The 15,397-nt window shown below is 37.2% G+C and overlaps 2 protein-coding genes across 5 annotated transcripts; one reads left to right on the forward strand and one right to left on the reverse strand.

Annotated features, from left to right (window-relative positions):
- Positions 1-13: 13 nt before the first annotated feature.
- LOC105127884 (uncharacterized protein At4g37920, chloroplastic) lies at positions 14-3,539 on the reverse strand. 2 transcript variants are annotated; one of them, XM_011029352.1, is made up of 6 exons: positions 3,222-3,539; positions 2,697-3,073; positions 2,396-2,564; positions 1,487-1,731; positions 961-1,148; positions 14-416 (listed from the first exon to the last, which is right to left on the reverse strand). In XM_011029352.1, exons 1-6 carry the CDS (start codon positions 3,361-3,363, stop codon positions 257-259), a joined length of 1,281 nt encoding a protein of 426 aa, XP_011027654.1. In that variant the 5' UTR covers positions 3,364-3,539; the 3' UTR covers positions 14-256. The 2 variants fall into 2 exon arrangements, with proteins under 2 accessions (XP_011027654.1, XP_011027656.1); XM_011029354.1 differs by having other exon boundaries at positions 2,697-3,084; positions 3,222-3,299.
- A 5,076-nt stretch (positions 3,540-8,615) lies between these two features.
- On the forward strand, positions 8,616-13,788 carry LOC105127886 (electron carrier/ protein disulfide oxidoreductase). Of its 3 annotated transcripts, none has more exons than XM_011029357.1 (8): positions 8,616-8,932; positions 9,981-10,231; positions 10,296-11,440; positions 11,692-11,747; positions 11,872-12,105; positions 12,204-12,495; positions 13,126-13,322; positions 13,406-13,788. In XM_011029357.1, the coding sequence occupies exons 2-8, from the start codon at positions 10,072-10,074 to the stop codon at positions 13,557-13,559; spliced, it is 2,238 nt and encodes a 745-aa protein (XP_011027659.1). In that variant the 5' UTR covers positions 8,616-8,932; positions 9,981-10,071; the 3' UTR covers positions 13,560-13,788. The 3 variants fall into 3 exon arrangements, with proteins under 3 accessions (XP_011027659.1, XP_011027657.1, XP_011027658.1); XM_011029355.1 differs by having other exon boundaries at positions 9,981-10,185; positions 10,244-11,440; XM_011029356.1 differs by lacking the exon at positions 8,616-8,932 and adding an exon at positions 9,183-9,289 and having other exon boundaries at positions 9,981-10,185; positions 10,244-11,440.
- The last annotated feature ends 1,609 nt before the right edge of the window (positions 13,789-15,397 follow it).

The following is a 15,397-nucleotide window of genomic DNA, read 5'->3' on the forward strand; positions in this document are numbered from 1 at the left end:
ATCAGTTAAACAGGGTTAATCTTCTAATAATAAATTAACATGAAAAAAATTTAGAAAGTGGTTTGCAACTGTCTTCAGAGCTATTGTGTTTCAACAACCATGCTACATGGAGTGCTTGAGAACGCTGATCTAGGTTCGCTTCGCTTGTACAAAAGGTCGGTTCACTTTCATATCCACAATCACGTAGAAAGACTTTCAAGTATCAGGACCGGGGAATATATATAATTGCTACCGGAATGTACCAGTCAACTCTTCATTACATGAAATGGTCTTCAACTAACTTCTTCAATTCCTCCATCTTTTTTATGATCTTTGGGTTCATCAGATCTCTGGCCTCCCTCATGAGTGTGCCATCTTGACTTAAATGGTAAGCATCCACCATCGCTTTGATCCAGGTGTGTAGTTTTTCAGGGGTCCTACAGTAGCAGCAGTTCAAAAGTACTTAAGTTATATATAAAAAAAGAAGTCAAGTACATGTACAGTGGTTATTTGTAAGTGTACTTACGCATCAACGATTCAAAATAAATAAATAAATATATATATATATAATAATAATTTTTAGTAAAAAAAAATTGAATTTTCCATTCGGTGCCTTAAGAGTCCATTTGGCATGACTTGTGAAAAATGATTTTTAACTTCAAGTTATAAGTTAAAAAAACAACTCAAATCAATTTGCAAAAATCATACCAAACGGATCCTAGGAAGCTAGGGCAAAATATTTCTGCTTCCATCACAAAATCATGTAGGAAGCACCTAATCATCCAACAAAGTAGTCTACCTATTCATAGATCCATCATTTTATCCTTATGAGTTGTATAAAAATCTTCAATCAGGTGTTAAGAAAAACAGCCAAGGAAATGCTTGAAACCTTGACTAAGGATGTTTAGGCCAAAGGATCTCATAATGAGTTAATACATTCATGCACATTCAGCATAAAGCAACCACAATTCATATACATACGTGTATAGGGAGTCCACATCCTTCCCTTCAAGTTCTTCTCCTGGGGTAAATGCATCGTTTAAGGCACACAACCGTTCCTCAGGATCCTCAACTGTAAGAAGATATTTTAGTATTCTAATGTCCTTAGGCACATTCCTCTGAAGATTACCTATAGCTGTCTTGTACAGATGATACAGTATATCCTTGACCTGCAATACAGAGTAACAGATGATCTACACTAGAGCGGCAATCTAACACTACGAAACAAAATGAGAAACTGACAGTTCTTTTTTTAAGGGCTGATAGGTGGATTCAGAATGAAAGTGGCATAGGACATATAAACGATCACAGCCCCCCAATCCCCTTTTAAGGGGGAAACAACATAAAAGTAACAAACATTGTTGCTTCTTGTAATGATTCCTGCTGGACTATCTCATGTGATCCATGGGATTAAGTGTTGTAACATGACTGCACTCCTAATAATGCTTTTGTCCCACTATCTCTCATAGGGAAGAGATGAATTGTTTGAGGCCAAAAGTCACTTTACCTCATCTTTTGTCATGGTGGACTCTTTAGCGGCTGACCATGCTTTTGTGATCATCAGGACCAATGCTGAATCAAATTGATTTTTTTCAGCCAAATCATCTATCTTCTTGCAAGCTGCATCCAAGGAAGGAGAATTGATGATATCTTGGAGCTTCAGCTCTGCAGCATTCAATGCTTCCATGTTTTCTGTTGCACAATCATAAGCTTGTACAGCAGCCACACAGTCATTTCCAAGCTTTGCCAAGGCTTCATATGTAAACAAGAAAATATAATGAGTATCACACAATATCAGAGATGAAAAGGGCAGAAAAATGCAGTTTCAGCTCAATCCTAATGGCAGCTTTTCCGTTCATGCTAAGGTTTCAACAAGAAATCAATGGCAAACAAAAGATTAGCCCAATCAATGGTGCAGAACCCAGATATACTTGAATAAAATGACAGACAAAAACAAAGAAAATAATCTGTAAAAATTCTGCACTGATTGTTAAAATCAGCAACAAGGTTAGCCATTGGCCTAGGCATGTTTAATCGTGTAACTGAAAGAGGCCTGATCCCATCATGGACTTAACAAAACTATGACAGAGTATGCTTGTCTGAGAATCTCAGTGAAGAAGTTAAGCGCATAAGGTGATTGGGAAATCCGACAGCTATCAGCACAAGCTCATATACCACTGTTGTGGAGGTGAATCAATCTTTTAACAAAATAAAGGTAAGTGTATATGGATAACAGTATCATTTTTTTTTTTTTTCTACGACATGAAATTCATAGCACTATTGTACAAATTCGAATCCTGCTATTAGTTAGACGATATCTGGTCACCCCAGCATAACCTAATAGGAACAAAAGTGTTCGCACAAAAAACAAAAGAACAATAAATACATCATTAAAAAAGTAAGAGCACAAACTCACCATTTTGCTCACTTGGATTGTCATGGTAGGATTGTGCTACGGTGTAAAGATGCACAAAAAATTCTTTAGTGAAGTCTTTACGACGCTTGGCAACAATTTCAGTCAACTCCGATGGTGCCGCCTTGATCACTCCAAGAAGTTCATTATGCCTTTGCACATCTTCATCGATCTGTCGATATAAGATTCACAAACTAAACCATACTAACAAGTAACACAATATATGAGCATAATATCGCATGGCCAACCAAGAAAAATAGGGAATTCACGTGACTAAAAGCTTGGTTAAATACCAAAAACCAACCTCTTTCAATTTCCTTGCAAACCTAAGTAAATTATGCTTCATCCCAGGATCATCCTCGCAATCCGCTCGTTCCTGACACCGCTTGTAGAAATGAGGCCGTAAATTGTCCCATTCCTTACTAAAAGCCAGTAACTTTCTCCAGTCATTTGGAGTTGGCTTGTCGACCATGAAAACCTCAATTAATTTATCACATACACTCGCCATTTTACCATCATCAACACCATCTTTTCCGTCATCATTGATAGCTGTTGGTTCAGACGAAGAAGAAAACGACAATTTCTCACCTTTACAATCGCTGGGTACTGTAGTTGCGCCATCAACAGCAGCGACAAGGGAGGGATTTCGGCGCCTGAATGAATTAGCTGATAATTTATTACCTGGAATTTCACTAAATATAAGCAATTTCGCACGTTAACAAATCAAATTGTGACAATTACTGAGATCAAAGGAATTGATAGCGGTAATAAGAAAAGGAACGTTGAATAGTTGTTTTTGGTGATTGAAGAAAAGAAAAGAGTGGCTTACTATTAAGTTTAGAAGAGATAATAGGGTTTGGAAATGAATATCTGTAGAAGGAGAGAGAAGGCGACCGACGTCGAGAGGTGGTTGAAGAAGCCGATACTGTTAGAGAGCATGAAGCCTGCAGAGAAGCACAAGCCAGCTCCATTTGAGTTCCTTCTTTTCGATAGCAAACTATCAGTTTCCCTTTTTTAATAAAAAAGGGACTTTGGGGCTTCAAATTATCAACTGAAACCAGGGGGGGAAAGAAAGACTGCGAGAGGGTTCTAGGCTTAGAAAATTTGTAGAGTGTCAGGTACCGGAGGCTGACCCCTTTTCTGCGATATTTCTCGAGGTAGTTTATTTTGCGAGAGGGAAAACGGTGTCGTCCTCGAGAACCATCTTCCCCCACAAAAGCTATTCTTTTCAAACGACTCCGTTTGATTCAAGGGCAAATTGATCTTCTTAAATAAGTGTGCGTGTTTGTCATTGTGAAAGTTTAATTTAAGAAAAGCTATAAATCATTAATGATTGAAAATAGAGTTTTTAGAAATAACCATTTTCTTTCGTTTTTAATATTCCAGTCAATTTCCTCATTGATAATTTTTTATTAAACTTTTAAAATTACATATAATTATTCTATTAAGCTTTCATCCTTTTGCTCTCACTCAGTTAATTTAACGACGTCGTACATCATGTTATAATTTCCATGTTCTCAATTTCCTTCTCATTTCTATTTGCCGGCTCCAGAAGGAGAAAAAATATGAATTTACCAACTTTTATAGTTTTTTTATTTTCAATATATTCCATGGTAATTTTCCATATAAGTTTAAACCTATCCTCTACACAATAAATCATCAAAATCTTTCATTGATAATTTTTAAAAATACATCTTCACACAAGCATATTATATACATGGTAAAGATCACTTCCTACCTTTTTAGTCAATAATTTCTCTAATTAAACTAAATTTTAATTTATTTTTTTGTAACTTGGAGTGTTGAAGCAAGCTTATGAATATCACGATTAATTCCAAGACCTATCGAATACCCTGCAAACCCAATAAACAGATAAAGCATCATAAGATAATAAACTTGTATATAAAAGTTCAAATCTAGGATACAAAAATTGAAAATTCTCTATCAAGATCGCTAGACCACGAACCTGGATGCGCTCAATTCTTAATTCATTAAAAACTTATTACCTTGATGTAAAATAGCATCAATCATCCATAAATCATATGGTTCACGGCATTTATACATGATTATAACATAATTTTATAAAATTTATTTCAAATCTATTATTAGTTTTCTTCCCTACATAATTTTATAAAAGCTATTACAACTTAAAAATATTTTTATAAATTTTTCAAGTTTTAAAGTGTTAATAAAAAGAGAAAAATATAATAAAAATAAAATCTTTTTCTCTTGTATTCCTTTTTAAAGAACATGGACCCATTTGTTTTTATGTTTTAAAAGTCTAAAAAGAGAAAAATATAATAAAAATAAAACTTTTTTCTCTTGTATTCCTTTTTAAAGAATATGGACCCATTTGTTTTTATATTTTAAAAGTGTTTTTTTAATTTAAAATTGTTGTTTATTTCAAATTAATATGTTTTTAGTATCTTCAAATTATTTTAGCGTGTGAATATCAAAAATAATTTTTTAAAAATATATAAAAAAATTATTAACATATATTTTAATATAAAAAATTATTTTAAAAGTAATTATAAATACATTCCTAAACAAACTTTAATCTTCACAAAAGAGTATTAACTCAAATGTTATTACAAAGAACTCTTTTTCTCTTCACCAAAAACAACAACCCTTCTCTTCACAACTCCACCACCTATTTATTCGAACACAAAGCCTTCATTTATATTATTCCATATGCATACACTCATATTTGTTAGATCTTAGCATTCTCACCTTTCACAGCATTAACTTAACAAATTTATATTTTCGCTCGCATTTTCACATCATTAACCTGACTCACTCATATAAGTTCAAACCTAGCGCACTCACATTTATCGAATAATAATCACGTTGATGTTATTGCACTGGTCAGTCATACCGAGTAAGAGCTTGAGATAAATGCTTTATCTACTCACAATTATTTTATTTTAATTATGAGTGTGTTCCCTGTTTATATCAAAACAAATTTCTTACACCTTCGCCTTCCAATGTCCAACCGTCAGTGTCCTATACAAACCCCAAACACAAAACGCACTTCCAAAACAAGAAACAACGAGCACTGATTCCCATTGTTTTTCTTGCAGGAGCACTGGTGATTCACCTTCTACTTCTCATATCCAGTACCCAGCAGCAAAGACCACTCCCAGTCATCAAGAAACCCCAGGTCTTGATTTTTCTAATCTGCTTGCTCTAGTCAACAAAGACCAATCAGCAAGTGAATTTGTTTACTCTAATCTGCTTGCACTTTGGATTCAGACGTTATAAGAAACACAAGTTGTTCTTTTAAAGTGTCCGAGAGACTTGGTAACTTAAGAGGATAATAATTTGATGAGTGGGTGCTTGAAATTAGGAGTCAGTCGAGGCGCGAAATGTGTTTGATGGAATGCCTGATCGAGATGTTGTTGGTTGGAAGGCAATGTTAAATGGGTACTTTTTTAGATGATGAAGCTTTAGGGTTGTTTAGGGAGGCCATAAAGGATGGGTTTGTACCAAATAGCAAGGCTTTTGTTTGTTTATTTAATTTGTGCAGTGGAAGATTAGATTTTGATCTAGGAAGACAAGTCCATGCTCGGGTTGTAAGGGTGATTGGAGGAATTTGATCGTGGATAGTGCCATTGTTTATTTCTATGTTCAATGTGGTGATTTGAAGAGTGCATTGTGTGTTTGATCGGATGGTGGAGCAGGATGTGGTTTCTTCGACAACAAATTTTACTGCATCTGGCGTTTCAAAGGCATTTGGAGAGGAGATGGCATTGAAATTTGAGAGACAGATACACGGGCATAGTGAAGAAGATATACCAAGGTGATGTTTTTGTTGGGACTTTTTTGGTGTATATATGTATACTAAATGTGGAGATATTTCAGATTCTTCAAAAGTGTTCAATGGGACGATTCAAAAGTGTTCAATGGGACGAGGAGGAGGAGCACGGTTACATGGACGTCCATTATAGTAGGGTATGCTAGGAAGGGGCTTGGTGAGGAGGCTATTAGCCCTTTTCCAATAATGCAGAGACGACGGGCATTATCAAAAAACCTGACCATTGTAAGTACGCTCAGGGTTTGTGGGTCAATTGGGGCGTTGCTTGCTGGGAGGAAAGTTCGTGCACAAATTTTTTAGAATTGCAGCCAATCAAATGAATATGTAGGAAACCCTCTTGTGTGGTTCTACTGTAAATGTTGGGGGTCTCATGCTGCCTCAAAAGTCTTGCAACAAATGCCTTTCAGAGATGTTGTCTCGTGGACTGCCATAATTTCTGGTCACGCAGTCTAGGGCATGAGTCCGAGGCCCTTGGGTTTTTGAAGGAAATGATGGAGGAAGGTGTGGAACCTAATCCCTTTACTTATTCATCGGCTTTGAGATGATGTGCTAATCTTGAGACTGTTCGGCAAGGGAAATTGATCCATTCTAATTTTGCCAACAAGACCCCTGCGCCATCTAATGTTCTTGTGGGTGGTGCTTTAATTCATATGTTTGCCAAATGTGGATTTGTATCAGAGGCGAGTCAAATTTTTGACAGCATACTGGAGAGGAATGTGGTTACTTTGAGGGCCATGTGAGGGATTGGCTCTGCCGAGAAGCTTTGAAACTCATGTATAGGATGCAAGCAGAGGGTATTCAGGTGGATGATTTGTTTTTGCAACTGTCCCTAAATAGAGTGGGATACAGGGCATTCATCCAAGTACTGCTTGAGCACTAGTTGACCTTCATTGGGATGAGAATTTGTGGGTACTGTCCGTATTAGAAATACACTCGTTCTTACGGAATTCATGTTTCATGGATGAGGGAACCCAAATTACTGATCAAGGTATTCACCTTGCCTCCTAATTCGAGTTTTACCTGCTTTCGCTTAGCAAGGTGGAAAGAGTGTAAAGAGGGTGCGCTTGAAACTTAAATGATCAAACACAGCTTGTTGACTTGCTGTGTTGCTTCTTGGCTGATGCAGTAATCTTGAAATTCATCATAGATATGCATCACGTGTAGGATCATGACAGGGTCTATTTGCTTTTTTTAAAAAAGTGCTCTTAAACATGATCCTGCGTGCTTCTCAAAAGTGCTCTTGTTTTACTTCCCTTGCTCAAAAGTCTATCTCAGCTCTTGTTTTTTACTGTTAACAGGTCGTTCATGCATCTGGAAGGAGGATAATCGAAGCACTAGCCAGTGTCCAGTGGTGCTTCTTCACGTGTCTCGCCCATTTAATTTCTTGGATTACGTATCGCTCTTGCCCGTGTACTGCAGCATTTAAGGCTTAAAAATGCTGCTAGCAGAGGGGTCACAGAAAGAATCGAAAGGGTTAAAAAGGTGGACTCGATTGAACAAACTGACTGGGTAATCTCCGCTTTCAAGCGCAACCTTCTCTCGGTCTCACGTGTATTGTGCATGCATACAATGGAACTAGAAAAAAAGAAAAAAAGATTGCCTCAGAGTTGTGGTAATCACGGAGAGATAGACGGCTCCAAGTGTTACGTCACCGTGTATCAATTTCGATACAAATGCATGAACTTTGAAGTAAAATTGCAAGGAATATATTATGGGGAAATGATAAATAGATATTACATAACTTTAATCAAGAGAACAAGTCCTGGAATCTTCATATTTAGAAGCTAAACCCATGTATTAATGAAAAATTTATTCTCCTTAATTTGCTTCTGATTTTAATTAGAAGTGATTATTAGGTGGAGAAAAATTCACATGCAAAACACCATAAAGATAGCCATTTATATGTGGAAATTCACTTGAAAAACATTGAAAGGTTTTGCTTGAAGTAGTTTGGGAATGCAATATAAATCGCCTTTTCTAGGTTTTGCTTGAAGTAGTTTGGGAATGCCTTTTCAATCGCCTTTTCAAAAATTTAATTTTTTTTGTTAAAAATAAATTGTTTCATATGTTTTGAATTGTTTTGATGAATTAATTTTAAAATAATTTTTTTAAAAAATTATTTTAACATATTTTAATATAAAAAATACTTCAAAAAATAATGATAATTATACTTTCAAATCTAGCTCTTACAACCAAAGCCGCCATGGATTCCTGTGGTATTGAGATGGAAATAAAATAAAAGACATTCAAGGCCAGGTCCAAGTGAAAATCTAAGCCCAAACTTAGGCTTTAGTAAGGGACTCCATGCATGCATAGAAATAAAAAAACGTTAGCGAGGGCGTCAGAGTCAATCCTGCTTAGGCTTTAGTAAGGGACTCCATGCATAGAAATAAAAAAACGTTAGGGAGGGCGTCATAGTCAATCCCGCTGCCACATAAATTTCAGCCGCTGGTCTTCCCGCTTCTCCCGCTTATCATTTTTCTCCCCTCACCTTGCCTTCCTCTCCTCCTCCCCTCTCTCTCTAAAAATAAATAAATAAAAACAATCTCATCATTTAGACTTATCGCCCAGCGGTTTCGATCCAATCAGCCTCTACAAGCACAAAACTGTTGGTTAAGTTAAAGGCTATTTATGTCACCACCTCTTTGTAACTTCTTTCTTCTCCATCCACTCCCTCTATTCTTCCTATTCAAATTTCTCTCTTCTCTCTGTAGATATTCAGATCGGTAGGTTCTTCTCTCCCTTTCCTTTAATTTTGTATTTAATTGCAAGCGACCTAAACCCTAAAATGCACTATTAAAGTCCTTCTTTATATTTGATTGAAATCTTGACCGGACTTTTGTTTTTGTACCACTGTATTAGGCATTAGGATATTGTTTGTGCAACTGTTTGTTATTTGAAAAGTCTTTTTAATCATTTATTTTATTTCCGTTTGCCTATCTGGTCTTGGTTTTTGGTTTCAGTTTTCCTTAATGTTGATTGACAAGTCATTTGTTTGACCTGCTCACTTTAGACCGCGTCTGTCTCATAATTTCTCTGTCTCATTATGTTTGCTCATGTGTTTGTTCGGAGATCATTTTGAAGTAATTTTTTTTTCCTTTTCCTGTTTTAGTATATATTGATATTTTCATTTGGCTACAGATGATTGAAGATCGAGGTCATGATTTGGCCGTTTGGGTTTTATTTTCCTTTTCTTTTTAATTATTTTCTTTTCTGGATTTGACCTTTTTTTTCTCTTTGTCGAGGAGCTAGGTAGCAACAGTTCGCTTGCCTCAATGAATAATTTAATTGCTACAATCAATTTCTTTTTGCAAACAATACTTTAAAAGGATATGGGAAGATTAACCAAAATACCTAAAGTTGATTTTTTGTTGTTGTTTTTAATTGCCCGTTGAGTACTATCACATCAGCTCGGGGTTATGTTAAGATTCGGTTTAGGCTGAAAATGCAGTATTCATATTTGTTGGAGGCAAATGGTGTTTTTGTTTTACTCTATGGACAATATGGGAATTGGAAAAAGGCTCTTATTTTTTGTTCTGTCTTTAATTCGCAACTCTTTTTTTAACGGTCTGAATTGGGTTTTTATCAAGTATTTGATGCATGGTGAATGTTGGATGATTAAGCGTTGTAGTAATCTTTGGCATGTGATGTGAAATCCTTTGTGTACAAGAGCTTACTATTGATTGCTTGTCTCAGTATATGACCTGAAATTTAGATATGTATACATGTTTGTACAATTTTGACCTTTTTTTTTCTCAACTGGATTTTTTCCAGGTTTGTGTTAGCCGTTTGATCTGCAGAAACACTAAAACTGAAGACCAAGTTTTGTTGGATTGTATTCCAAACTTTATTTAGTGCCATCATTATGGAAAAAGCAGCAGTTAGTGATAAAGATACAACTAATTCCCCAACTTCTGAGAAGCATGAGGAAGATGCAATAATTGCTGAAGGTGATAATCAAATGAGAGTCTCAGAGGAGGTGAACTCTCTAGACACGAGAAAGGATAATCCCAAGTTAGACAAGGGTCTCAGAGGAGGTGAACTCTCTAGACACAAGAAAGGATAATCCCAAGTTAGACAAGGATAATGCAGAATCTAATGCTGGTGAAAGTATTGATGAGAGCAGTGGATTAGAGTTTAAATGTCCAATTGACAATGTTGTGAAACATGATGACCTGGGAAAGGAGTGTGAGAACATGGGTATGGAACCTAAATCTGTTGGAGCAAAGTTAAACAATGATACTCAACTTGTTGTGGCTGGTGACAAGATGGATGAAGTTGGTGATTTGGAGCCAAAAGCTGAAGAAGGAAACAAGCAAACACCGGAGGAAATTCTTGGTGAGCAGAAGGAGCCAGAGCCTGTTTTTGATGGAACAGAGGTTCCTGGGATGGAAGCTAACAGAAGTACATCTTTCCATTCCTCAGATGCTGATCACGAGGCTGAGGGGTCTGTTTGGCCTGAGAAGGCCGTGGCTCTTAAGAACTTTGTCAAGGAGAAGGGTGCAGTTGCTGTCACCAGTGTTCTTCGTGTTCTTTCTGTAAAAAGAGATGAAGTGGAATTGGTTACTGGTGATGAAGATAAGGAGGCTTCGGATTCAGCCAAAGACAAAGAAGTAACAGAAGTTTCTCAGAAACCAGCGGACAGGTCTGCATGGAATCCTCTCAGCTATATTATGTTTTCCCATGATGATGCAGAAAACAAATTTGAGCAGGGGGTGGAAGGAAGTGAAGAGCCACCACAACCTATAGCTATGAAGGGAAGAATTATACTGTACACAAGATTAGGGTGCCAAGACTGTAAAGAGGTTAGGTTATTTTTGCATGGGAAAAGGCTCAGATATGTTGAGATCAACATTGATGTATACCCAAGTAGAAAGCTGGAACTAGAGAAGTTTACTGGATCTTCTACTGTTCCTAAGGTGTTTTTTAATGAAATTGTAATTGGAGGTTTGACTGAACTCAATGGCTTGGATGAGTCTGGCAAGCTTGGAGAGAAGATTGATTATTTGATTACTGAAGCACCAGCATCTGAAGCTCCACTTCCTCCTCTTTCTGGTGAAGATGATGCTTCCACTAGTGGCTCAATTGATGAACTAGCACTTATTGTTCGGAAAATGAAAGAATCCATTGTTGTTAAGGATCGATTTTATAAGATGCGGAGGTTCACCAGCTGCTTTCTAGGTTCAGAGGCTGTAGATTTCTTGTCAGAGGATCAATACTTGGAGAGGGAAGAGGTCAGTTGGATTTTTTGCTTTTCTTTTGAGACATGCAGAGTCCTAGAACCTGAAATATATGGTAGATGTAGTATCTTATCTATGTCTTCCATGCTCTTGTTGGAAAATAGTCCACTTTCTTTGCACATATTTGTATAGAATTAATGCCCCTGTTGCATGCTCTCAAATTTTTATGTTGAAAAAGAAATAAAAATCTCCTGGTTATATTAGTATTAAGCTTATCTTACTCTTGCTCTTACATTATGAAACAGGCTACTGAATTTGGGCGAAAGCTTGTTGGCAAACTCTTCTTTCGACACATTCTTGAGTGAGTCCATTGGATACGCCCTAGTGTCTTTGATTCTTCTGCTTATGCCTTTTTCTTTCTTTTGAAATCTCTTCATTGACAATTTTTAACATTTTTTTCTCCTTTATGATGCTTAAAACTGTAGTGAGAACATATTCGAGGATGGTAACCACTTGTATCGCTTTTTGGACAATGATCCTGTTGTGTCATCTCAATGCCATAATATCCCAAGGGGCATTGTTGAGGCAAAGCCTAAGCCCATAACAGAAATTGCAGCGAGACTCAGATTTTTGTCCTGTGCAATCTTTGAAGCCTACACATCAGTAGATGGAAAGCATGTTGACTACAGAAGTATTCATGGAAGTGAGGAATTTGCAAGGTTTGATTTAGTCTAGAGCTATAAAATTTCAAACTTTGGCATCTTGATAGTTATTGTTTTTACTTTATGCTCTGACTTGTTTGCATTGATACTTGTAGATATTTGCGGATAATTCAGGAGCTCCATCGAGTAGAATTGCTAGATATGCCAAGGGAGGAGAAGCTTGCTTTTTTCATAAATCTCTACAATATGATGGCCATCCATGCTATATTGGTGTTGGGTTTTCCAAAAGGAGCATTGGAAAGAAGGAAGTTGTTTGGAGACTTCCAGTATGTGATAGGTGGGTGCACATACTCTCTTTCAGCTATTCAAAATGGCATTTTAAGGGGCAACCAGCGACCGCCATACAATCTTACCAAGCCATTCGGTGTGAAAGATAAGCGTTCCAAGGTAAGAGAATTCAACATATTTCTTAATTACTCAGCTTAATGTAATGTTTTTCCAGAATTCCAAACTTCTGATGGAGTGTGATGCTTGCCAACCAGTGTTGTTTTGCGCTTTCTTTACTCTTTTATCTTCTTTTTTATTTAAAAAAAATTAAAAATTATAATCAGGTGGGGGGACTGGGGTGAGGAAGTGCAGGTGGTGGTTCTATTGTTTCTCAACTAACTGTGGACCCGATTTGTATTTAACAACATCAAATTACAAAATTAATCAATATGACACATTTCATGCTTGTTTTGCTGTTGGCAATCTTTTCAAGCAGAAAATGAACTGATTATTCTGATTTAATTAATCGCTGATTATATTGTTAGCAAGGAATAGCGCCCACACCCCCCCCCCCCCCCCCCCCCCCCCTTCGTTTTCTTTCTTTCATTCTTTTTTGTAAGGGAGAAATGCAAAACAGAATATGGCAGAGACGGAGCATATGGCAGAGAATAAGGATTTACAAAGAGAAAAATAGTGGATGAACAAGGAATAGGGTTCTGTTTGGGTTTTATTTGTTTCATGATCTGGACCTGCCCTTCGATGGGTTTTATTTGTTTCATGATGGGTTTTATTTGCTTCATTCTTTATCAGGTGACTCTTCCGTATGCTGAACCTTTAATCCACTTTGCACTTGTTTGTGGTACCCGATCTGGACCTGCCCTTCGATGCTTCTCACCTGGGGACATTGATAAAGAACTGATGGAGGCTGCCCGTGATTTCTTAAGAGGTGGAGGGCTTGTTATTGATTTGAATGCCAAGACTGCATTCGCCAGCAAGATCCTCAAATGGTAATTTCTAGTGTAATGTGTTGTCTGGTTTCTGGAAATAACAATGTTTTCTGTTGAATGTTATTTATCTTCTTGGTGTGCAGGTTTAGCGTGGATTTTGGCAAGAATGAGATGGAGGTGCTCAAGCATGCATCCAACTTCTTGGAGCCAACCTACTCAGAAACTTTGATGGAGTTGCTCGATGGTGCTCAGCTAAAGGTGACGTACCAACCTTATGATTGGGGTTTGAACAATTGAACTGTTAGTGTTAGCCTGGCGTCGTGTACCATATACAGGCTTCGTAAAGTATACGGTTTCCCTTGTTATACGAGTATTCAATAGATGGAAGTACAATTATTATGCTTAAGAAATATGAATAAATCTATGTCAATGTATCTGCCAGCGAACAGCTGTCTAATAAATGAAAACCTAAAAAATTTTGCTTTCCTGAAATTTAGCTGGTCTTGTATGATAACTGTGGACTTGAGACGGCTCTCTTATTTGCCTTTTTTCCCCCTTCCCTTTTTTGTTTCTTTTGCATTCAAATTGTTATCCTGGCAGAAGTTTACATACCCTTGCATCACATGGTCGGAAAAAAACTGCTGCAGATCGCATCACTTTGTTCATATGCCTCCTTTTTTAGAGTAATTTCTTCATCTATGCCTTGATTTGGCAAGATGCACTTGTTTTTGTCGGCTTGGAGGTAAGTGCAACCCGTTAGCCCTGATCTCGCATGATCCTGAATGATTTCCTGATTACAAGCCAAGATGGTGGACGTCTATTTTCCGAGATTGCTCATCTGTATCTGACGGCGGTGGAGATGGTTGTGTGTGCATGGAGCACATCGTTTGTTTTCCTTTGTTCTTGGTCAGAAAACCAATGGAATTGGATACTGTGATACTTGTCCCCGTCGCGGCCCATTTTCTCTCGAACAAGAAGCTCATTCGACATGATCCCAGTCGGCCTCCTTTTTGCTCCATTAAATCCAAACAATACCTATAGTCCATCTTCAACTTCCATCCACATCCAATAGCAGCTTCGGCTGTTCGGCATTGGGCCCCGGAGTAAATGAACTGCCGACCAGTATCTTCCATAACCACATCAAATTGAAGTTTTTGCTACCAACATGACCCACAAGGAGTAAACAACCATTCCAGCTGCACTGAATGTCCCAACGTATAACTGAATGAAAAATAGAAGAATTTATATGGACAAATATAATCTGCAAGTGTGGTGTCCCTTTGGTGACTGTAGTGGATAACAATTGCCAATCTGATGATAACCTCCAATTCAAAGGCTTTTATGAATGTCTGAACATCAATACGAGGCTGAACGTAGAATCTGCAAGTGTGGTGTCCCTTTGGTGATTGTAGTAGATAACAATTGCCAATCTGATCATAACCTCCAATTCAAAGGCCTTTATGAATGTCTGAACATCAATACAAGGCTGAATGTGGTCACACATCCACCAATGAATGGGTAGATAGAGGCAGTAAACAAGGCTATACTCAAAGGATTGAAGATGAAGATTAAGTCTAAAAATACATGGAAGATGATCTTCTAGATATATTATGGTCCTACTACCACATAATACCAAAAAAACTATAACTTGAAGAACTTTGTATGCTTCGGCTTATGGAATGGGATCCCTAACCCTTTTCGAGGTGGGATTGTTGAGCTTTAAAGCCACCCAATACGACAGCCATTCAAATAAAGAGTTGTTGATATTAAACTTGGGCATGGTTAAAGAAACAGGAGATGAGACTGTAGTGAGGATGGTAAAACTGAAAGAAAGAGTTTCTAGGTTTTACAATAAAAAGTTTAGCCCTCTTGTATTCCGATTTTGTGACTTGGCCTTGTGGAGTGTTCGGCTGGCCAAAAAGGATGTAGACAGAGCCATTTGAAGTTCTAAACTCAAAATCTTAGAAAGTTCTATCAATACCAGAATACAATGAAAGAGTTTCTATAAATTAATGAAAGATAGAGGTATTTACACATGTATAAGCATTGAATTAGGGTTTATAAGTATATTTTGCCACCATTATAATTCGTTTGGTCCTCACCAAAACCATTATCACAGGCAAACAGTTTTCGCT

The sequence above is a fragment of the Populus euphratica genome, unplaced genomic scaffold (genome assembly GCF_000495115.2).
Source record: "Populus euphratica unplaced genomic scaffold, PopEup_1.0 scaffold93.1, whole genome shotgun sequence".
Classification (NCBI taxonomy): Eukaryota; Viridiplantae; Streptophyta; class Magnoliopsida; order Malpighiales; family Salicaceae; genus Populus; species Populus euphratica.